The following is a 24961-nucleotide window of genomic DNA, read 5'->3' on the forward strand; positions in this document are numbered from 1 at the left end:
TCTTGTTTTCTCCGTCTATGAGGACTGAGAGTTTTGCAGGGTATAGTAGCCTGGGTTGACATCTGTGTTCTCTTAGGGTCTGCATGATATCTGTCTAGGCCCTTCTGGCTTTCATAGTTTCTGTTGAAAAGTCAGGTGTGATTCTAATGGGTTTGCTGTTATATGTTACTTGGCCTTTTTCCCTTGCAGCTTTTAGTATTTTTTCTTTGTTCTGTATACTTACTGTTTTGATTATTATGTGGCGGGAGGATTTTCTTTTCTGGTCAAATTTGTTGGGTGTTCTGTAGGCCTCATGTATCCTTATTGGCTTCTCCTTTAACTTGGGGAAATTTTCTTCAATGATTTTGTTGAAAATATTTTCTGGGCCTTGGAGAAGGGAGTCTTCTTTTTCCTCTATACCTATTATTCTTAGATTTTGTCTTTTCATATTGTCTTGGATTTCCTGGACGGTCTGTGTCAGGAATTTTTTGGATTTAACATTTTCTTTGACAGATATGTCGATTTCTTCCATTGTATCTTCTACACCTGAGATTCTTTCTTCCATTTCTTGTATTCTGTTGGTTATGCTTACCTCTGTAGTTCCTGTTTTCTTCCCTAAATTCTTGCTCTCTATTATTTCCTCCATTTGTGTTTTCTTTAATTTTTCTAGTTCTATCTTCAGGTCTTGAGTTGTTTTGTTTACTTCCTTCACCTGTCTGCTTGTATTTTCCTCTTTTTCTTTTAGTTCCTTCAACTCTGTCTCTTTTATTTCTTTCAGTGATTTAATTATTTCTTCTCTGAAGGCCACAAGCTGTTTGGCTGCATCTTCCCGTATTTCTTCACAGATGGCCCTAATCTGCTTGTCTTTATCTTCCTCCATTTCTTTACGGATAGCCATGATCTGTTTGGTTTTATCTTCCTCTAATTCTTTACATATTTTATCTGTTTCCTCTATTATTCTCTTCATCAATATAGATGTAAGGTCATCTTCTTGATTTTCTATTATGCTGCATTGTTCAGGGCTGTTCGCCTCAGGATGGCTGGGTTCTGGAGATGCCATATTGCTCTGTCTTTTGTTAGTTGAGCCTTTACACTGACCTCTACCCATTGGGCTGATTTAGGTGTTGGCTGTTAGTTTCTGTGCTTCCTGGAGTCCTGAGGTAGGGCGTATCCCCTTGGCCGGAAGATGATTTTTCCTGAAGGAGTCCTTCTCTGCTTTTTGGTTATGGTCACTGTATGGCCAGTGTTTCTCAGGAGTTGCCACTGCTCACCTCAGGTTTATAGCCCTGAGTAGTAGCTGTGGTCTATGTTAGGCAGGGGGGGATCTCCTCTTACCCATAGAATTTCTCAAGACAGCTGCCCCACTGCTGGGTTTCTTGTTATAAATTTAGTGTGCTGCTGCTCACTAAATTTCCATGTACAGTCCTCTTGAAGAAACTGCTGATTCCCTAGCTGTGGGGTTTTCTCCCAACAGGGGAACTCAGTCTGTTATCCTGGGGTGCACAGTTCTGTCTGGGAAAGTGGGAGGTGCACTCAGCAAGTCTCTGGGCCAGAGGCTGATTGCTCTGCTCTGGACCTGGAGAAGGTGCACCTAGGTTGAGTTGTCGCCTGGGGGCACTGTTCTGGTCTGGAGGCTGGGTGCCTCCCTCTGGACCAGAAGCTGTGTGTCTCTGTCTGGGATGGCGGCTGCAGGCACTGCTCTGGTCCAGACGCTGTGGGTGCAGCCCTCTTGAAGGACCAGGGATTTCCACAGTTTTAACAGTCGAGCTAGGAATAACTGGTTGATCCTTGGCACAGTATCTGAGGGCTGCTGTAATGGCTCTCTGGCTTTTGTAGGTCTGGGGATGCAGCTGTGTGTCCCAGTGCCCTAGGGGAACTCAACAATGGCGGCAGAGCACAGCGCTCCTGCCTGCACTAGAGTCTTCGTGAGTCCAGGAAGTGTTTTGATGCTGGGTGTCCTAAGCGTTAGAGCTGCTGACCCCCTCTGCTGGGGTTTCCTCCTGCCAGAGACACGCAGTCTGGTGCCCTGGTGCCCTGGTGCCCACAGTTCTATCCGAGGCGGCAAATCAGGTGTGCAGGCAGGCGCCTGCGACCCGGCTCTGGGTCCGGACTGGCTCTTGTGGCACCCGCGGAACCTGAGTCTTTTCCCGGGGATGTCTGGGTAACCTGAGGTCGGTCCCAATTGTTTCCTGCTCCATGGAGTTATCTCTCGACTGGGAAATCCAGTCTATGGTGTTGTGGGCCCACAGTTCAGTCTGGGACCGTGACCAGATTGCAGTGGCGGGTAGCTCTGGGCTGGTGACCAAGCGCCTGGCGGAACCAGGATCTCTTCCTCAGTTTAGCCGGGTGAGTTAAAGCTGATTGAATCCCCCACCGTGGGGTATCCTCTCACCTGTGAAACACAATCCCTTGTGTTTTATGGCCGCGAGTTCTGATAGCTCTCCCCCGGTCCAGACCTACCTGGCCCCCCCCCCAAAAGGAGGCCCCCCCGGCCCCCCCCTTTTCCCCCCCCCCCCCGCCTCCAATGAAGCCTATTTCAATCCGATAGAAATTGTGTTTTTTTGTTTTGTTTTCTGTTTTGTTTGTTTGTTTGTTTGTTTTTAGACTCAAGATTAAAACTTTTCAGTGATAGAAAACCTTCAAAACAAAGAGGAGTTCACCTATTGGAATTGTGAGCTATATTTCCTACTGCTAAGAGCCAACTGACTTTATTTTCCTATGTGACTGTCCCCTTTTCATACTGAAAAACTATTCATTGTAGATGAGAAAAAGAACTTGTAGGCTTTAGGTGTTTAAATATAATGTCTTCCATGTTGTTTTTGTTGGTTTTGGTTTTCTGAGACAGAGTTTTACTATGTTGCTCAGGCTAGCCTACCAAACCTAGCCTCAAAAATTCCTCCTATCTAGGATCCCAAAGAACTTAGGACTTCCAAAGCCATTAACAATGTGGCATAAAAACCAATTTAAATTTTTCTCTATTGGAAATCTTTTTGGCTTTTATATAGCATTAAATGAGCAATCCTTGCCAAGTATTAGGCAGTAAAAGAATCTTTAATTCTGTGCATTGCTGATGTCCACAAATACTGCAGCAGCTTCTATTGACTAAGCCTTTATGTTCATATTTATATTTTGTTCATTTATGAAATACACATGTAAAATAATTTCTTTAATGAAAGTTGTGTATTTTCATTATATAACTAATTTGCATTCTTTCCTCCCCACTGATGTCATTCATCTATTTTAAACACATCTGCATCCTTGTGAGGGCCTCCTGGTTTACACACTTGAATTTCTTGAAGGTAGATGAAGACATAAGAGGCAAAAGAAGAGGAAGTGGAAGAGTTCATTGGTCATATAAATTCCCAATGATATAGTTATCGAAGGAGATTAGTGTAGAAGAAAAGTCTATGTGATTTCTATCCCAGAGGCCAAAGTCAAGGTCTCCTTACACTAGGCTGTAACAACCACACATGACCAACTTCACTGACAAGAGTGTAGGGAACAGGGCCTTCATAATTTATAGTTGCTGCAAGCCAAACACACAGAGAACTATTTCTATAACCACAGAGGAAAAAATCCTCTAAACCAGATAAGGAAATGGATCTAAAACTCGAGCTTTTCTTGAGGAGTAAACAGAGATGTAGAAAAGCATGCTGAGACTTCATCTTGGTCTGCCTCTGGCTTGAATGAGTCTAATCCTTACACTCACAGTGGCCCCTGTCACCTGATCCTGCAAATAAGAACTCCTACACACCCTCCAGGCTCAGGCCCACTGCAGGCTTTGCTGGAGCCTCAGCTGCAGGTTTGGGTCTGGGCTGCAGGTGTCTGCGAAACACTGTGCACTTGCTGCACAGAAGTAGGTGGCGGAGTCTCCAGGCTGAGAGTCTGCGATGTGCAAGGAGAGCTGTTTGTCACTTTTACTGAAGAAGACTGTGAATCGTCCTTCTTCCTTTTTATTGGACACTGAACGTATGGCTATCAGGAGGGTAGGGCCTTCACCAGGGAACTGCCGGTACCATGGGAAGTAGACAAATGCACTGTTCTCATAAGAGCAGTTCAGAACTGTGGTCCTTCCTTCCCAGACTCTCAGAGATTGGGGACTTTGTCTCACCTGCTGCTGGTCACGTCTTTCCTTCTGCTGGCCACTCACCCCTGTGTAGGGAAATAACAAATGGTGTTAGGTTCCTAAGGATGTACTATCTGCTTATGATTTCAAGACTGATGACTTTGTCTGGTGCCCCAATTCCCTTCTGCCTCAAAATCAGTCACATATCCTGAGATATGGGGTGTCTTCTCCATGACTCACCAGCTAGGTGAAGGCCTAGGACTAAAAACAATGCTTTCAGGACCTTGTCCATTCCTCCTAGACTGAAGTTTTAGGGGAACGCACGTGTTCTTTTATCTCCCCACAGAACACTGACTCCAACTTCACAGGTACCTCAGGTCTTTCAGCTGGCTCCACCCCTCACAAATACAGAGCTATTTCTCTAAAGCTATTTCTCACAGAGGAAGCACTTCTCCATTGTTCTCAAATTTGGTACTGCTGAAAACAGAGCCATGAGAATCAGAAATCCCCTCATTATAATTCTATAATTATACGCTGTTGGTAGAAATGTGTGTAGATATAGAGACCCAGAATAGTGTTGATTTTCTGACAGAAAAAAGAAGAGAGAGAGAGAGAGTGGTAGGCAGGCAAGGAGGAAGAAAAGACAGAAAGCAGAGGAAGAAAGGAAGCAAGGAAGGAAGAAAGACCAGTGATCCAACAAATACCACTACGGGCATTTATCCAGGAGAAAGAGGTCATTTCATGAGAGATACACCTGCACATGCATGTCTGTTACAGCAGTATCCGTGACTGCCAAGATATAGACACAGCTAGGGACCACCTGTCAACCAATGAATGTACAGAATATTGTACCTGATACTACAGTGTAATGTTCAGCCACTAGAACAAAATAAGCTCCTGCCATCTGTAGGAAAGTGGGTAGTATTTAAGGACACAATGTTAAGCAAAACAAAGCAGACATGTAGACATACAGAAAATGTATGTGTTCTCATCTGTAAAAAAAAATAAACAAATAAACAATCAAAAACAAAAGAAAAAAGGAGTAAAAAAAAGAAAGTAAAGATGATGTGAAAATAGAAGTTAGACAAATGAATAAGGGAAGAGGAATGAAGACAAAGGGAAAAGAGAGGAAAACAGAGAGTGAAGACAAGATGAAAATGAAGAAATTGTTACGTATGCATACGTTAAAATTTCACCACAAAACCACTAATTTGTACAATTAATGTGCATTGATAATTTTGATAGTGTCATATGCCCTATGGGAGAACTGACTATAATAGTCCTCTGAATGGTTATAGTATGACTCCAACTCCTAATGACTTCACATCATGTACACATAGATGAATGAAGCTCTCAGTCCTCCTTAGAAACTCACTGCAGTGGTCAATGATTAGCCCTGCGCCCACTGTCAGCCAAGGTGCAGAGAAGAGAGTGTAGGATGGTCAGCCCTCATGGCACATGTCTACCACATGCTCTCCTCATGAGATTCAGGGATCATTGCAGAAGAAAAGTCAGTGTGGGGACCAGAGATGGTGGATGACAACAGGAAACAGTGTCTTCTGGACACATCAGGGCAGCTGAACTTATGAAGGAGCAGTTTTGTGACAGTCTGCACAAGGCCTGTGCAAGCTTAAGAATGACAAAATCTTAGCATGGACAGCAAGATTAGCATTGATACATCAAGTGTGCTTAATCACTGAGCTGTCTTTTCAGTTCCAGATCATTTGGGGTTTATTGCAAATATCAACAAATTGTGTTGAAAACACACAATGAATTATGCTGTCACATTACCAGCTAAAGTTATGAGTAAATGAACAAAGAAATATATATGTTCCATTCACTGAAGAAAAAATTAAATTTTATTCTAAAAATTTTCATGTGTCCTCTTACATAAGTCCATTTACAGACTGCTCTGTGGAGAAGCCATTAATTCTTTAGAATGGACTGTCCTCTAGTGGCCCAACTGAGAAATAAAATGTTCACAATAGAGTTCCCACTGTCCTTGCCGCCTTCCCAGAGTGAATTCCCAGGCTTTCTGACCATGCACAGAGGAAGGTGTATGCTTTCTAACTGCAAAATTTATGAGTTTTTTTAAGAATATAAAGTTATGAGCTGAAATCGTTGAAAATAATTTAGTGATAAAATTACAAAATCTTTACACATTTCAAAACAAGTGCGAGGAACTCAGTATTCTGAACACTGCACTGTTGCTAGAGTTCTACACAACACCATCACAACACCTGGGTAAATGATGTGATTGATGTTGCTGGGAAGTATAGATTCAAATAAACATTGTGAAAGAACATTTTAGGAAAACATGCATGTCATGGACAATCCTCATTTGATGAACTCCAAGTCAAATTCAATGTATGGTGAACTAAGGAGAAACAAAATTGCCTGTGCAATTTGTTGGTCTTTTTCATAAAATTAAACAAAATTCAGGAGTTACACCTGCCATAGTCTAGGTTCTGAAGACAGGAAGATACTATGCCATGTGTGGACACCAGGGGGCAGGAGTTAAGATCATCACCTTGCAAATCCACTAACATAGTTCTCATTCTAGCAAGGTACTTAAGGGTTAACTACTAGCCATAAGTGTAGCCACTGTGTCCTCTTGACACATATCAAAGTGCACAGCAATGAACATGAAGAGCAAGTATCTCTGTAGAAAGATGTAGAGTCTATTGGTTAAATCCTCAAGAGTGGAACATCTAGATCTTGTGGTAGAACTATGTTCAGCATTTGGAGACGCTTCATACTCATTTCCTTATGGGTTGTCCCCATTTGTATTCACATCAGCAATGAAGAAGTATTCTCCCTCCATTTCTTACAACTCCTCCCTGCTCCTCTTCTGTGCTAATCCCCGAGCCTTGTATGTAGGAACTGTATTCTGGATGTATTAACTAGCACTAGAGAACTTGAGGCCAGGTACTCTTTGCATGTTGACCATTTGCCCATTACTGTACTATACTCTATTTGTTTCAAAAGGAAGCTTTTTTGATGAGAAGTGAGAACTACACTTATTTTGGTGTAATTATACATATTTAAAATACAGTTAGAAGCTATGTTGATTTAGGAAAATGGACATTGCTGGTTTTCCTCTAGTGTCTATGACATCTCCAGCCATGAGAGTTGACTAGGATTACAGTATTGGGCCTGAATTCCTTCCTATTGAGCAGGCTTTATGTCCAATAAAGCATATATTAGTTCCCCCAAGATGGAAATGCTGCCATTGCATTTCTGTGGCTATTCTTGCCATTGTGGTCATTGTTTTGATTTATGTCTTTCTGTAGCTTGGTCGCATTATCTATTGCTTTTCTCCCTTGGAATATTGATGATACCTTTGGATACTGTGAGAACCTGTCATCAGGGAGGAGTCTTCAGGTCAGTTTTAGCTAAATCCTCACAAGTCTTTGTTTAAAGTATGTGGTATTCTTAGAACTAGGGCCTTATCTTAAAATTCCGTGGGGGTAAGAAAGGGTAATGGCAATTATTTGGAGGAGTCTCTTGAAGCACCTAACAACTTGAAAGAAGGGTTCCCACACCTGGAACTCATGTGCAGTGGAAGTTTCTGGTTTCCCTGAAGACTCAGTTTTATCATGTGATGTTTTCCTGCAAGCTGCACACTTGATGTTTTGCTGGAGGTGGGCTTGGGAAAGGGCATGTGGTGTTTTGCTGTGAGTTCTCTCATACAAGGGGAATGACTTTGGCCAGCTGAGAACATCCATGGGTGGCCTCTGAGTAGAGGAGATAAATAAAAGACCCCAGGGATGCATCCCTTTTTGGATCGACATCACTGAGCTGATCTTCATTCTTTGCAAAGAGAACTGTCCCAGAGAACTTGATGGGGCAAACCAACTGAGTCTTGTAGCTTTAGCTGACTTCATGGTGCTGTGGCCTTAGGACTGGACTGCTGGAACTTAAAGGCTGATTTTGGTAATCCCCTAAAGATCCATGGACCCAAACCAGCAGGAAGTAAAGTAAAGAGGTCTACAGCCCTTTTCCCTATTACTCTCCTAACTAAAGGTAGGGGCTGGGTGGGAGGTAAAGGTGTTTAAGAACCTTAAATAAAGTAGGTTTGGTAAAATCTAAGCCTACATTCAGGCTTTTATTAGATTTGACAGGCTCACATCTAAGAGATTCTATTCTATGCTATGCCATTAGAAGTAGTTTTGGGGATTTAGAAAAGCAATTTGACATCCCATGATTCTCCTTAACCAGTAATAGAATGTGTAATTTTTTGCTGATCTTTGTATATACAAACATGAGTCTTCTTTGAAAGACATTGTGGGTTTTTTCTTATTATTATTTCAGCTCTTTATTTATTACAGAGAGATAAGTATAAGTCTTAGAGCATTTTACTTTAAACCAGCATTTTTTACATGGTTGAGATGAAGCAAAAACCTTGGCCTCCTTTCTCATGTTTCAGAAAAATTATGAGAGAAACCAACTCTAATCCCAGGTGAGTGCGAACACCACATCATCGGGATTGAAGCAAAGTGTGATGGCAAACAAGAATAGACTTTAAGCGGAAGGGATTTTTGGATAGAGACTTTCATTACCTGGCCATTTCATACAATGTGTGTAAGAAATGTTGGAAGAACTTTTGAAAGAAATGGAAATGTCACTCTGGGCATCATATTTAGACCTCCAACAGCTGTGTTTCTTGAGCAGCTTCACTAAGTGAAGGCTGTCAGGGAGCATGGTGGTTTGAATGAGAATGACCTTCATAGGCTACTATATGGGAATGTTTGGCTCTCAGTTTGTGTTCTATTTAGAAAGAATCAGGATGTATGGCCTTGTCAGAGGAGGTGTGTCACTGGTGTTGGTCTTGGGAATCTCAACGGCAAAGTCAGGCCCAGTTTCTCCTTCTCTCTGTCTCTTGCTTGTGATCAGATGTAAGCTCTCAGCTACTACTCCAGGGCCATGACAGCCTGCCTGCCTGCCTGCTCCTACTCTCCGTACCATGATGATCACCTCTGAAACTGTGGTCAAGCCTCCAATGAAATGCTTTCTTTCAGAAGCATGTCTTGATCATTCATGGTGTCTCTTCAAAGCAATAGACAAGTAACTAAGAGTAGAGGTTGGGGGACACTCTGTAACATGGACCAAGGTGAGTTATGATCTAAATAATTTATAGAATGACACTGAAACAATAGTTTAATGACTAGAGTCTAGCTTTCTTATTTAAATCGTAAATTTGTGGGATAATATCAGAAGATTGCTGGAGAATTTAAGTCCCTAGGTTTTGTAAGACATCTTGGTAAAGATAAAGCCTATGTCAGGGTTTTATTGGAGAAGTTTGCTATTAAGACATCCAGTTAGGGAGAAAACATTATTTCAAGGGTCACAGCCTGAGTTGTCTCTACCACTGACTTCCATCCTGTCAGTGAGAATATCCACAGATTCCTAGGTTTCTAGATATTTGACCTGAGACTTGTTGCTATTTTACAGGAAGCTGGTGAGCAGCACTTGGAGAAAGCATACAGCCTCCCTCACAGGGCTGCTCCCCTAGGCCTCCTGCACTGTGGTTTGTGTGCAGGTTCCCCTGAAGTCTCCCTCACTGTGTCACCCAGAGCACAGTAGTACAGGGCAGAGTCTGACAGCGGCACTGAGGACGTCTGCAGGTGGAAGGAGCTGCTGCTCTTGTGGAGAGTGGCGTGGAACCCTTGGTGCTCTGTCCTCTTGTTGTCTGTGGAGCTCCTCAGGAGCATCTGAGGGGCTTCGTTGAGATATTGCACATACCAGAAGAGGAAAGGACCTGAGTAAGTAGTCTGATAGGTGCAGTTCAGCATCACAGGCAACCCCTCTGTGACAGTGACCAAGCCTTCTGTCTGGGTCACTGAGTCTCCATTGCTGCTTCCTAAAAAGCAAACAAACAAGGAGGAATTACTGTTTTATATGAGGAGGAAGGTTAAAGGCTGTCATAGTTTTAAGACAAAGACATCATTAACCCTTAGGGTAAAATGTAACTTACTGAGCATGAAGAGGAGCACAAGAACTGAGCAGGTGACAGGAAGCATGTTCATAGAAGAAATGACACTTGGTCCTTGACTGCACCAGTCTCGTAGGGCAAGTCTTCAGCAGGACCTCATCAAACTCCTCACTCATGAACAAGGACCTCTGTTTGCACAGTGACTCTGTCATGTTAAGCCACCTGAAGAAGATGTAACCCACATCTCCACATCTAAGAAAGCAGCGCCCTCTGCTGATCTCCTTAAAACTGCACCACAGGTGGCTGCACAAGACACTGTGAATAAACTTGAAACCTCACCCTAAGCAGACAGGTCTCTAGTTGACACCTGTGTTATGAACTACATGTATCCTATGGTATTTAATGGGGTGAGTGTGCATAAAAGTGTACACACACCCATACCTCTGATAAAATTCATCTATTTTTCTCATTTTATTGGTTCTTTAGAGAATGTTATGCAGTGAAATTTTATTATACTCATCTGCTCTCTCCAATTCTAACAGATCCATCCAACTTCCCTATCAACCACATTTTGTTCCTCTCTTTTTTAAATAAGACACTTTTTGTCTTTCCGGCTGTTCTTCCCATATACTCTTAGCTTTGTTTCCTCAGTAGAGGGTGGTCTAAGCACCAGGAGCTGCATTTTTAAACTGCATCTCTCTCTCTCTCAGCAGATACAAACTGCCAACAGCTCTGTAGCTAAGGGAGGGAATGCCCACTGTCCCCATTTGTCTGATCCTTTGCTAGCCTGCTGCCAACCTCTGTGAGTTCATATGAGAAGCTGCATTTTTAAGTGCTTCTCAGCCATTCGAGATTCCTCTGTTGTGAATTATCAGTTTAGATCTGTACCCCATTTTTAATTGGATTATTTGATTTGTTGATGTTTAATTTCTTAAGTTCTTTGTATATTTTGGATATTAGTCCTCTGTCTGATGTACTGTTAGTGAAGAACTTTTACCCATCTCTAGGCTGCCATTTTGTTCTATTGACAGTGTTCTTTGACTTACAGAAGCTTCTCAGTTTCATGAGATCCCGTTTATTAACTGTTGATCTCAGAGTCTGTGCTGTTGCTGTTCTGTTCAGGAACTTTTCTCCTATGCCAGTGAGTTCCAGAATTTTCCCCACTTTTGTCTTCGAATGGATCTGGAGTCTCTGGTTTTCTGTCAAGATCTTTGATCCACTTGGGCTTGAGTTTTGTGCAGGATGATGAATATGAGTGTATTTGCATTTTTCTAAATGCAGACATCTAGTACGACCAGCACCATTTGTTGAAGATGTTTTCTTTTCTCCAGTGTATGGTTTTGGCTTTTGGTCAAAAACCAAGTGGCCTTAGGAATGTGGGTTTATTTCCATTGATCAGTTCCATGGATCAGCCTGTCTGTTTCTATGCAAGTACCTTGCATTTTTTAATACTATTGCTTGTAGTATAGCTTGAAATCAGGGATGTTGATTACACCACACGTTCTTTTATTGTACAGAATTTTTTGGGCTATCCTGCATCTTTTATTTTTTCCATATAAAGATAATGGTTGCTCTTTCTTGGTCTGTAAAGAATTGTGCTAGGATTTTAATGGGTATTGCATTGAATCTGTAGATGGCTTTGGGCATAATGGCCATTTTTACTTTGTTAATCCGACTGATACATGAACATGGGAGATCTTTCCATCTTCTAAAATATTCAATTTCTTTCTTCAAATACTTAAAATTCTTGTCATACAGGGCTTTCATTTCCTTGGTTAGGGTTACACCAAGATATTTTATATTATTTGTGGCTATTATGAAGGGTGTTGTTTCTCTACTTTCTTTCTCAGCCCTTTTGTCACTTGTATAAAGGAGGGCTTCTGACATTTTGAGTTAATTTTTTATTCAGACATGTTACTGAAGGTGTTTATCAGCTGTAGGTGTTCTCTGGTAGAATCACAGGGTCACTTATGTATTCTATCTTATCACCTAAGAATAGTGATATTTTGACTGCTGTTTTTTTTAATTTGTATCCCTTTTATCTCCTTTACTTGTATTATCACTCTATCTAGATCTTCAACTACCATTGTTGTAGGAGACAATTAATATTGTCTAATAATTATCTTTTAGTAAAGCTGTTCTCCTAAACAACTGTATAACCAAATCACCTCACAGAGATTGGATTTATTTAGTTAACCTAGAACACAATGCTGGGCAATAGTTACTCCTTCCTAAACCTCCAAGCCCTCATAGTTTCCTAACATTTAGATTTCCCACATTATATTTGCTTTTTTGTGAAATCTTAGGTCTGGTTCATGCTCCAAGTCCTCCAAGATCTGTCCTGTTGCTCTGCCTTCAAGCTCACCTGTTCTCCTCCCACTCATTTCCTGCCCTCTAGCTCCTCCCCTCTGTCCTGTCCTCTGGCTCCTCCCAGCTCAACATTGTGTCTAGTTGCTTTATTTAGGCCTGTTTACACAAGAGTTGAGACAGGATGCTTAGAATGGGTATCACAATGCAATATCTGGATTGAAACCAGAGAATGGGTGGGGGATCAGTATTTGAATGAACAAAGGTAAGGTGTATACATTTTAAAAGAACATTATACCAACATACCATATTGAAGAGCTATGGTGAAAGCAGGCAGCCTAGTGTTATCCTTGATTTTAGTGGGAATACTTTAAATTTCTCTCCATTTAACTTGATTTTGCCTATTAGCTTGCTATATATTGTGTTTAGATATGTGGCTTGTATCCTGATCTCTCCAAGACTTTAAACATGAAGGAGTATTGGATTTTGTTAAAGGTCTTTTCAGCATCTAATGAAATAATCATGTGGTTTTTTTTCTTTTAGTCTGTTTATATGGTGTATTATGTTGATGGATTTTTCATGTGTTGAATCCGTGCATTCCTGAGATGAAGCTTGCTTGATCATGGTGGATGGTATTTTTGATGTGTCCCCAGATTTAGTTTGCAAGTATTGCAAGTATTTTGTTGAGTATTTTTGCATCAATATTCATGATATTGGTTTGAAATTCTCTTTCTTTGTTGAGTCTTTGTGTATTTTATGTATCAGGGTGACTGTGTTCCCATAGAATGAGTTTGGCAATTTTCCTTCTGTTTCTATATTATGGAACAGTTTGTGGTGTATTAATTTTTCTTTGAAAGTCTAGTAGAATTCTGTACTAAAAACACAGAGACATAACAAAACCAAGGGCTGGTTTTTGAGAAAATCAACAAGATAAACAAACCTTTTGCCAATCTAAGTAAAATACAAAGGGAGAGTGTCCAAATTAATAAAATTAGAAATAAAAAAGGGGATGTGACAACAGACACTGAAGAAATCCAAAGAATCATTAGATCATACTTAAAAAGCTGTGCACCACAGCATTGGAAAATTTAAAAGAAATGGATGATTTTCTTATAGATACCACTTACCAAAGTTAAACCAAAATCGGTTAAGAATTTAAATGAACTAAAACCCTTAATGAAATAGAAGCAGTCATCAAAAGCCTCTCAACTGTAATTATTAAAGAGATTTTTGCTATTGTAGAGAATACCTGTTACTTTTCACTCGAACAAGAGAAATGGTGCCTGGAAGGTAAGATTCCCCAGAGTATGAAGAGAGAAGACATTCACTTAAAAAAAAAGTTCTTAGGGAAATAGTCTCTTTGGGCACACTCTAGAAAGAGTCCATGCTGGAAAGTGTTTTCCTCAGTTTACCCTTCACACTGTTCCTCTCACTGCAGTGGGATTTGAAAACTATAGTGCATGTATAGTGCATGTGTGTGCTGGAAGCAAGAATGACTAGATACTAGACATAATTCCTCATAGAAATACCTACTTTCAAAACATATCATTTTAATAACCTACTCAGTATAACACATGATGAACCACCACTTCCTGGAATTAGAAGAATATAAGACTCATCTCGGTGTTTCAAAGAGCTATCTAGGCCTTGGGGCTGCACATGTAGCCTTTAGGGCCTTTCAGTAGTACCAGGCAGTCCTTCTTCATGATCCACAAGGATACAAGACTCCTTATTCTGATATCAGAGCTTGAGGAATCTTTTGTGATTGGTAATCTGAATCCTTCCTTTCAAGGGAAGAAATACAAAGTCACTACACTTGAAGGCATGCAGGTAAGAATGCCCAAAAATGAACCTGGTGTTTTGTTGTTTGAATCTATGCACATGGTATTTTACTTCAATCAAAGATGGTTTGAAAAGTCAGAAGTTTTTAAAGAGTTCATTTTTCCTATTGATAATGGGCCTTTCTTCATGAGAAGAGGTAATTACAACCTCCATCCATAGGTAGGGTATGTAGGAAGCAGCACTGAGAGTTTGCATTACAGCAACAGTCACATGGGCACTCTGTCTGCAGCACAGAAGTAAGCAGCAGTGTGCAGCCAGGACAGGGATAGGAAACTGCTTTGAGTGGAGGACTGTGACCATCTGAGGGCCTTGATTAATTTCTTTACTCTGCTAGCTAAAGTACAAGGCAAGAAAAATATTGACTACAGCACACAGAAGCAGGGAAAACAAAGTAGACAGAACCAACTGATGGAGAAAGCTAAACACACACACAAGCACAGGCAAAGAGAGATAGAGAAAGATAAAGGGAGGGAAACAGAGAGAGAGAAAAAAACAGGGAACAGAGAGAGAACATTCAGGAACCCAAAATTCTCATGTCTTCTCCAAGACTGAAGTTTGTAAGAAACTTTAAAAGATTTTCCTTCCCTCATTTAGGGTTGCTCAGTCTGAATAAACACAAGATGGATGATTGACCCACAGCTTTGAGATAAACATGTACTGAGTGAGCAGGCCTAGAACTTGTTCAGTTCCAACAGCAGCAGGGGATCTACTGATGGAGAGAAGCTTCATCAGGCCTCTGTTTTACACTGCTAAGCTTTGTCTCAGGTCAAGAGGCTGAAGAAAAGCCAATCATCTTGAAGTCCAACATTGATGTTAACTATGTGGCCCCTCTGACTGCACAACAAGCAAGTCTGCACAACAGTCAATGTATTTAACGCTTATTCCTACTGCATCAGTGGTGATTTTTAGTCATCCACTACTTGTTTCTCACTGTTAAATTTCTTAAGCTTAGCAGGGTAGCTTCTATCTGTGCTCTGCCTGTGCCTCTGCAGTGCAGCCATGGAAGTTTTTTGCCTGCAGATATTGTTAACATGTCCAGCCTCCTAGATGTTGGGGCATGGAATAATCTTCTCCTTGTAGGTTGTTCACTGCTAGACAGAAACATGGGCTAGAGATCAGAAGTCAGCACAGCACATACATTTTTCAAGTCAATTTACAAATTATCAAGAAGACCTGGCCTCTTCAGTGATGCAGCTTCTGAACTTAGACGTTCCTGTTCCCATTATCAATAGATTGACCTCACCAGCTGGTTGTAGGCTTACAGCCCCATAACTCCCAGAGTTTGTCCATGCTCTCCTTTATCACAGGGAATACAGATCGGACCCTGATTTGGAACTAGGTTCCTAAGAAAGAAGAGTTAGTTCCAGCTACTGAGTATGTATATTGGCTGTTTTCTAGAGCCCTTGTCTTTTAACTTAACCAGGTAGAGGAAAGCACAGTCTACACACACACACACACACACACACACACACACACACAGTGATAATGGCTTAAAACCAAGACAAAAGAGACAGAAGCCCTGCCATCCTGTCATCTGCTATCTGGTGCTTGCCACCTCCACCTCATCCTGCCACTATGCCTGAGTGTCCAGAGCTGATTAAGAATTTCAAAGACATCCATTCTCTGACTATTCCTAGAACATATTAAAAGGTAACATTTAATTCAATAACACATGAATGCAGAAAAAGATTTATATAGATCCAACGGATGTCAAGATTTTGTTGTTTGTTTCTTTTTACTGTGGTAAATGACCAAAAGACCCAGTGCCAGACACTCATATTCACCAAAGTTTAACCTGGGACAGTGGCTCTGAGTTTGTGATCTCATGTTAGTGTAAGGAAGAAATGTGGGCTCGTGTGTGTGTGTGTTTGTGTGTGTGTGTGTGTGTGCATGTGTGTAAAGAAATCTTTATTAAAACATGAGAAATTAAGGAAAAGTGAGAGAAACCTCCAAGAGAACACCATTTCAAAGAGGAAAGAGCTGTCAGTCTCCTTGTCTAAGGTCCTCAAAAGGCTATAGAAGAGACTCGATATGTGCCGATGTAATGATGTTGGGATTATTTAATCATCTGGGTGATCATTCTCCATGCATGTTCCAACTTGGGATATAGTCATATGGTCACGTAAAGTTTAGGTACTACCTCTGACATGTACTTTCTTGGATGCTGACCTTGACTGCCTGACAGAAATAGTCATTAGCTGCTGTTGACTCTTCTGCCTTTCATGTGTCTCTAGTGTTGTGAAATATGTTAAGCTTTTTATTATCTTCACTAATGAAAATAGCTGCATGGGACAAGAGAATACTGTGAGACTGCAGAAAGCAAACTGAATTGGATCTGTAAAAAATTCAACAGGGTGACTTTGAAATTTTTTGGCATGTACTGAACAGAAGCAGGGCCAATGTTTACACCGTGATCTCTGAAGAAATTCACAGAGGTATGACCATATCTGAGACTCCATTTATGAACCAGCATTGATGATAGATCATCCAAAGGAAGAGACAAAGTGTGTCTCCCAGCTGCAAGGAATAAATAACTCTAATGTCAAACAAGAGCCAACAATAGGAATATTGTTGCTCTCAAACTTGGTCAAAGAAGCTTTCTATTCAGTGACTTAATTCAGTGAGGCATACTACCCAGAGTTATGAGAGTAAGTGTTGAGAACTCAAGACTAAATGGGGTATCTATATCGGACCTTCCATGGCCAGGAAAATACCACAGAAGAAGGAGTTGGAACACTGTAGGATCCCAACGATAGGAAGAATGCTCCAAGCGCTGAGAAAAGGAGAATGTGAGTGATGAGCCACAGGGGAAACCTCTCTACTCTTTTCATCACAAGAAAGCCTAGGGAACATCTTGGAAGAAAAGTGGAAAAAAAAAGTCGAAGAAGAAGAGGAGAGCTTCAAAATGTCCTCTGGACATGACGAGGCTGTTGCACAACATGAACTCACAGGACCTGTGGTTTCCTGCACCAGACATGCACAAAACCAAAACAGCTACAAATTCAAGTATAGAGGGGAAAAGGACTCCTGAGACCCCTCTTTTCTTACTGAGGATATATTGGTAATTGATAGATAGTGGGTGAGGAAAGTCACTTTTTTTAGGAAAGTGAAGTCTTGTAGGTTCCCATGCATCAGTGGATGATCCCACACCCATAAGCATATGGCGCCACTAATTAGATTCAGCAGGTTATGAAAAAAAAAAAGGAGGAATAGGAGACATGAAGCTTAGGGCACTATGTGTTCAGGATGAGGTGTTTTCATAAAGAAAATACTTTCAAAATCAAGCATGCTCGAGCTTAGACCTTGCTGAGGCCCAGTATGTTTGTGTGCAGGCTGCAGGTGCCTGGGGAGCACCATGTGCTTACTGCACAGAGGTAGACAGCAGAGTCACTGGGCTGGGAGTCTCTGATGTGCAGAGAAACGTGCAGGCTGGATCTGTTGAGGTGAGCTGTGAATCTGCCTTCTTCCTTGTCACCATTGAAGAAAATGGACATCAGCAACTCAAGGCCTTTCCCAGAATGCTGTCTGTACCACCAGAAGTTGTATGAAGCACTATCACTGGAAGTGCAGTTGAGAGAGGCCATGGCTCCCTCTGGGACACTGAGGGATTCTGGGTTCTGCTGCACCTTCTGCTGGCTGCTCACCCCTGTGCAGAAAGACAAAGGTCAGGCAAACAGGATTGGAGACATAGGGATGCTAACACTGTAGAATGCCAACACTTGTCCATGGGACTCCCACCCTTTAAATAAAGACTTAAAACATTGGTATTTCTACCATTATCCTAGAGTAATAACTAGAAACAACTTCACACACCACAATTTATATACAAAGGAAATATCCAAACTCACAATTAAATGAAGCCACAGGACCACCAGCAAAACGCTCAAAATTTCATCACTCTCTCTTCCCTTCTTCACTGAGGATTCAGTTTCTAAGCTCCTCAAAATTAGTTTCCCATTTCTAATGTTTCTTCTTCAGGAAACATCAAGATACTCTTCCACCAAGTAGAGAAAAAAGCACATTTCACCACCTTTTGTTTTCATCATCAAACCCCTCCACTCCTTTATTACCTCTCTTCTCCTCCCCTTTTCTCCACAAATTTCTTACTCAAAACCACTTGAGAGATTTCCCCAGTCGTTGAGAAGAGCCTGCCATCTTGTGGATACTGACAGTGACCAAAGAATTGCTAAAAATAAACCTTTCTTATGTGAGGCAGAGGAGGGCAGATCTCCGTGAGTTTGAGGCCAGCCTGGTCTACAAAGAGAGTTCCATGACAGCCAAAGCTATATAGAGAAACCCTGTCTCAAATTAAAATATAGGAAAAAGAAAAGAAAGGAGAGAGAGAGAGAGAGACAGAAAGAGAGCGCGAACAGATTCTCCCAACAGAAGACATTCTGTTGTTTTGTCAGAAGGTGACCTTTCTTCTGCACAGTGAGTGTCCCCTTCAGCTCTCCATGCTGCTGCTGTAACTGAGTTCCTGCTCTTCCTTCTTCTCCTTGAGAAATAGGGGAGGCATGTTTGCTAGGGTTACTCTCCTATAGCAAAGACTCATGTAATGGGGACACAGAGCTATCTTCTGTAGCCAGGCAAGGCCTCAAGTGGAAGGACTTAGACACCAGCCTAGCCACAAAGCCTTAGACCTACAGCTTGTCCTTTCTGCAGAGTGTTCTGGGACTGGAGCCTGGCAGAATTTTCATCAAAGGGACCAGAGAGACTGCATCCAGCAACTGCTGGGAGCAGATACAGAGTCCCACAGCCAAACATTAGGCAGAGTTCCTGTAGTCTTGTGGAGAAGGGAGAGGGAGAGAAGAAGGATTGGAGGAACCAGAGGGGTCTGCTCACAGAATCAACTGACTCATGGGCTGACCCAGGGAATTCATAGGTGCTTGCAAGAATTAGGAAGCCAGAAGGGGTCTGCTCTCTCTCCCTGTGTATATGTTCTGGCTGAGTAGCTTGGTGTTCTTGTGGGATTTCTAACAGCAGGAGATGAGTCTGCCCCTGACTCTTTGCCTACTTGTAAGACCATTTTCCTCCTTCTGGGTTGCCTTGTCCAGCCTTGACGTGATGATATATTTCTGGTCTTATTGTAGCTTGTATTATCATGTTTGGTTGGTGTCCTTGGGTGGCCTGCACGTTTCTGAGGGGAGAAAAGGTGATGATTCTGGCAGAGAGGGAGAATAGGGGGTTCAGAGATTGGTGTGAAGAGGATAAATTGCAGTTGGGATGAATATATAAGAGGGGGAAAAAAAGAATTCCAGAGGGCTTTGTTAGGGAATGATTGCCATTTTCTGTCACCTTTCTTCCAGAATCTATAAACATCACTTTCTCCAGCACATTTGATTACCTGAAGACAGATAAGGTTTAAAATGTGGCTCACTGGTCGACCACTTATCTGGCATGTGCAGGGCTCTGGGTTTGTTCTGCAGCACTGTGAGAACATGGCTTAAATGAACTAGAGCCATGACCCCAGAACCGTCTTCATTCTTCTAATGATTTGTGAAGTTAATGTGGCCCGGCATGAGGACATTTCTGTGATTTTCACCAGCAGAGACATGGAAGGCCTCACAGGAGCTGTGCTGAAGTCAGTGATTTCAGAGGCAGGTGCGCAGCAGCCAGGCCACCTGTTTCCTCTCGGTTTGTGCTCAGCTCCCCCTGCAGTGTCTGCCACTGTGTCACTCATCGCACAGTAGTACACAGCCGAGTCTGACTCTTTCACCGAGGCTTTCTGCAAGTGGAAGGAGGTGGTTCCTTTATCATATGTGGCTTCAAACCCTCTGCTGCTTCCCTTCTCTCCAGCTGTGATGACTTTCAGGAGGAGATGCAGGCCTTCTCCAGGATATCGAACATACCAGAAAAGAGCAGGGAATGCTATGCTTGTGGCTGAATACGTGCAATTTATTCTCAGGAACTCGCCTTCGGAGATGGTCACTTGGCCTCCTGTTTGAGTCACAGAGTCTCCGTGGGTCCTTCCTAGAGTGCAAGGAAAGGAAAGAAAAGGAGAGAGAGAGACACACACACAGAGAGACAGAGAGAGCTCTCAGTGTCACCTTGAGGATAATGTTCTTAAGTAACTTCCAGCTAAAAAGTGTTTGAAGTCACTTTACTTACCTAGTATGAGAATCAGCATAGCCACGAAACCTGGAGAAAAGTCCATCTTTACTGTCATCTAGAAAACGGTCTTGATGCTTAGCATGAAGAGGTGTTATCTCAGAGAAACTATGAGTTGATTTAGTTATAAATGACACAGACATGAGCCTGTGTTAGGAGACTGCGCCCCCTGCTGCACAGAAACTGAACTGAGGATGGATGTTAACCTGAGCCCTCTCCCTGATTTTGTTAATGATGCAGATATCAGTCTTTCCACCCTGTACATTTAAGCACAGCTATTGTGGCCTACATCAACCATAGGAGAGCATCTCAAGGTTCTTTTACTTGAGATTAAAGCTGGACCCTTGAACATAGGCCTTTATATGTCCATGCATCTATTGTGAGTTAGCCAGCAACCCACGGAAATCCCATGAAAGTGCTTCAGGTTAAAACCACAGAAAGCAGTAAGAAGACAATTCACGATGGAGAATTCTTTCCATCAGAACGCTTTTCAACCTGTAAGGCAGAGATTTGCATGCACAACATGGCAATTTGTATTTGAGAAAGGAAATACCAATGAGGAAGAGCTGGTTTGGGGAGCATAGTCATTACTTGAACAGCCATAAAACAACAATATTTTAAGACTGTCAATTTCCATAGAAGTTTTCCTCACTCCATAATCTATATACAAGTTCTACTGATATTTCAGAGTCATTGAAAACTGGAAAGTATGAATTCTAGATAGAACAAGCTACATAACTTAACAACTGAATCCCTGTCCAATGATCTGATCTTGATTCCTTATTGCCTCATCGCTTCCTTGTCCTCAGCATAGGGCTGACAACCATGAGGCATGAGCTGACGCTGTGCTCTAGTGGCAGTCCAGCAGGAAGGATGCTTTCCACACTGATTAGAGCATGGGCCAGGCTGGCACCCGCTCTCCACAGATAAAGAAGCTCATCAGCACAGAATCAACCTCTGTGTACTTCCTCAGATGCAGACACAAGAAACAAATCCAAGGCCTGATACTGTCTGAGGTCATGGATCCCTTCAACTTCTCTTCCAGTTTACAAGTCACATCATCAGAAGTTTTCACAGAACTCTTCTAAACGGAAACTCTGTAAACATCAAAAATAAAATTTATTCTTATACATGACAATAGCTGAAAATTGAATGACAATGGGTTGTTTGAAAAGTACAAAGTTACATTTTCACGGAATGAAAAGTTCTAAAAATGGCTGGTTACATAATAGGAATGTGCTTAATGATACTGCATACTTACTATTTTACTGATTTTCAATTTATCACTGGAGAATTTCATACACTGTACATATGTGTTTTGATCACAAATCTGTACATTCTTCCCTTCTTCTCCAGGCCCCCACTTTTAAACGACTGAGGTGATAAGCTTTCTATCTGAACACCACACTTTAGCACACTTACAAGAATTGTAAAAGCTGCTTCCTTTGAAGGCTTCTAAGCCACACGTTGGCATTCCACCTGCAAGGAAAAGATGAAATTACAATACGCAGTAATTTAGAGGCCAAACTCCACCGTTTTGCCTTTGGACACACATGAAAAAGTAACGTGAGAGTGGAAGGAAGGAATCACAGTGAATGAGAATTTGGGATTGCAGAGACATTTTTAGGGCAGCAGACCTGGGGCTGCACAGAATAATCCACATGGCAGCAATGGATGCTTATTCAGAAGAATGTTGTGAAGGGCAAGGGTGGAGAAAACGAACATATATTCTGCCATTTTCTAAGACAATGAACTTCTAAGAACTGACTATGATTATAAAGGTGAATAAGATGATGACAAGCATTTTATACATAACATATTTTTAAGATTTATTTATTTTTATGTGCACTGGCATGTTGAAGGTCTTGCCAACTGTATTTAAAGTCAATACTTAAAGGTAAAGAAATACTGTCATCTTGGTGCTGACCTCCTTCTAGAAAGTAGTTGATGGGACTGGTGAGATTTCTCATCTTGGAAAAGTATGTGTTGCCTGCCCAGGTGGCCTGAGAGAAAGGAGAGTTAAAACACTACAAGTTGTCCTCTAACTTCGCATTGGAACCATGGCATGTGTGTCCATGTATGTGTTCACGAGTACACACAAAGAGGCATAAACTCATACAGAAATAATTATGTAAAATAAATTAGAAAGGACTTGAAAATTCTAATGCTGACAAAAATTGAGTTGTTCCTTCTAGAGATGGCTGGAGAAAGCAGGTAGGCCCCAGCCTTCAGGTAACAAGATATGCAAACTTGTAGTTGACACTGCCTGGAATCCATAAGATTTTCCTTTCTGACACAAGGTCCATGCAGAGTCATGGGTCAGTGGCTCAGCAGTAGTGCACACGCCCAGCATGCAAAAGGCTTTTGGTTCCATCTCCAGCACAAAACCCAAAATGAAAACAAAACATCCAGTGGACAATAAGAAGCTCATACAGTAGCTGACCAGCACTGCCCTCCATTCTCAAGGTAGGAGCCTCCTCATTCATTTCCACCTAATAAAGCAACTTGACTGCCAGGCCTTCCAGTCAGAGAAAAAGAGAGGTGAACCTGACCTTTAACAGTCAACAAAAGGGGTGTCTCCATAGTTACTTTAAATCCTCCATACTTCAACTCACCACCAGTCCCTCCGTTGACTCCTCTAGGTAACATGTATTTTCACTGAGGCGAGCTTTCTTTCTTAGTGGACAAGGAATCTGTTCTTACCAATGAAGTATAGATACATATATAGAGAACAAAAATACAGATATGTGGCTTATAAAATACCTTGATTGAGGTGATTGCCTTGAGAGATGGCTCAGCATGTCAAGGTACTTGCTGCAAGCCTGCAGAACTGAGTTCCTCTAAGAGATCCACATGATAGAACAAAACTTCCACAACTGTTCTGTGACCTTCATGTGTGTGTGCATGTGCACCTATGAAACTACTGAAACTTTTCAGTGTGATGCTGAAAACTATTGTCAGGCAGTTCTGCAGCCTTTTGAGCCTTTCTGGCAAGCAATGAAAAGCTGAGTCATTTCATCTATGCCCTGAAATGTGACAGTGTGGCTGTTCTCCGTGAGGCCATGGTGTACATCAACACCATGGAGAACAGCCAGAGGTCCGTGTACTGCACACTGCAGTCCCCAAGGTGAGGCAAACTCTCCTCTCAGGGAGTAGCTATCAGGAGTAGGACCTGGGATAGGGGTCACTATTGAGCGAAAGGAGCACACCCCTTCAGGACCATATTGTTAAATGATTGGCCAGGTGTTTGCCTCTGCTCTCACACCCCAACTCAGCTCATTAAGTTTCTCTGTGTTCTCTCATCAATGTGATTGCAAATGGTTCCAGCTCCCTGAGCTGCATTTCTCCGTGACCCAGACAGCGCACACGCACTCCCAGGTGAACTGAAATGCTAGTGGTCACTGCTGTCAACGTATTCATGTGCATTGTGTCTCCAGGTCTTATAGACACCGACACCCACAAGGAGCCTCCTGATGTGTCCTTCTGGCAAAATAGTTCAGTTCAAAGTCCATTCTTGAATTTGGCTTTTGACTGAAGTCATTGTTTGCATTCAAGGAATAAGAGTCACACATCAGCTGTGTCTAGAGCTCTTCTTATCTTTAAATGCAAGTCAGAAGTTGATCTGAGTATTGAATGTGCTCTACTAGAGAAAACACTACTTTCTCCGATATTACTGGACATTGTTTTGTAAAAATATCATATCATAGTCAACAGGATCTGAGCAATATCTATATTATTCATGATGAGCTGCTGATGTATCACATCATTTTATAGATAGGCATAATATAACCATGCTACCAACTCACCTGAACAAGATCAGGAAACTACCTCTGTTTTCCTTCTCTGATGGCACCTTGCACCCAAGCATCATGCAAGACAGAGCGTGGCATGCAGCAGCAACATATCCTGAGTTGTATGCCTGAGGGAAACAGCACTGCACAGGCTCAGGCACCGAACAGGAACCTGAATTTCCTTAGGAATAGAGCTAGCAAATGCATACTGGCTCTCTATGTGAGTGTGATTCAGAAGACTTCAGTGATGGATCTGATCATCCCTACAGCAGAGGCATCTGCCTGAAATTCCTTAACCTATTCAATGCTAGGCAGTCATTCTGCCAAGTGAAGTATAAATAACAGATATTCATACCCACACCTGGTGACTTTTTTCTTTCTTGAGACAATATCTCACTATGTAAGTCACAGAAATCCTGTAAAAAAAGGACTTTGGTATCTGTGGTAGACAGAGAGCACCACACTCAGACTGAAGTCCTTTTCTCTTGGTGCCTCCACTGTATAAGTTTCTTTACCAACAGTGCATCACACTGATACCACCACCCTGATGGCTACATTCTCCATTGGCTAAGGCATCTGGAGGCAACTTTCAAAGGCCAGGCACATGGCTTCTGTGACTGTGCCCTTTAACAAACATCCCACATTGTAACCAGCACTGTAGGCTCTTCCTGGAAGATCTCACAGACACTTGTACACATAAGGTAAGAGACCATTCCTCTGTCACATTCATCCTGTTATGAGAGTTCGCTACTGTTTAATTTCTCATATTGCTAAAAAGGAGGTTTTGAGGAAAGAATGAGACTTTGCTAGGCATGGTTGGAAAGTTAAAACTCAGTTCTTCACATGGCAAAAACTAACGTGTTTCTAATCATGGCTAGAGGTATCTGTAGCTTTGAAAGAGGTGGTTGTCAATGGCAATGTCTCAGGAGAGTC

At 41.9% G+C, this 24961-nt stretch overlaps 3 gene segments (V, D, J or C); all 3 read right to left on the minus strand.

Moving 5' to 3' along the window:
* Positions 1-3742: 3742 nt before the first annotated feature.
* LOC129675474 (T cell receptor alpha variable 23/delta variable 6-like) lies at positions 3743-4337 on the minus strand. The segment is given in 2 exon segments: positions 3743-4131; positions 4286-4337. Coding segments are annotated over 2 exon segments (441 nt in total).
* Positions 4338-9540: 5203 nt separating this feature from the next.
* Positions 9541-10074, minus strand: LOC129675482 (T-cell receptor alpha chain V region CTL-F3-like). The segment is given in 2 exon segments: positions 9541-9908; positions 10023-10074. Coding segments are annotated over 2 exon segments (420 nt in total).
* A 9507-nt stretch (positions 10075-19581) lies between these two features.
* LOC129675475 (T cell receptor alpha variable 9-2-like) lies at positions 19582-20295 on the minus strand. The segment is given in 2 exon segments: positions 19582-20099; positions 20238-20295. Coding segments are annotated over 2 exon segments (576 nt in total).
* Between the last annotated feature and the right edge of the window lie 4666 nt (positions 20296-24961).

Source organism: Psammomys obesus, unplaced genomic scaffold, assembly GCF_907164565.1.
Source record: "Psammomys obesus unplaced genomic scaffold, mPsaObe1.curated_primary_1811, whole genome shotgun sequence".
Lineage (NCBI taxonomy): Eukaryota > Metazoa > Chordata > Mammalia > Rodentia > Muridae > Psammomys > Psammomys obesus.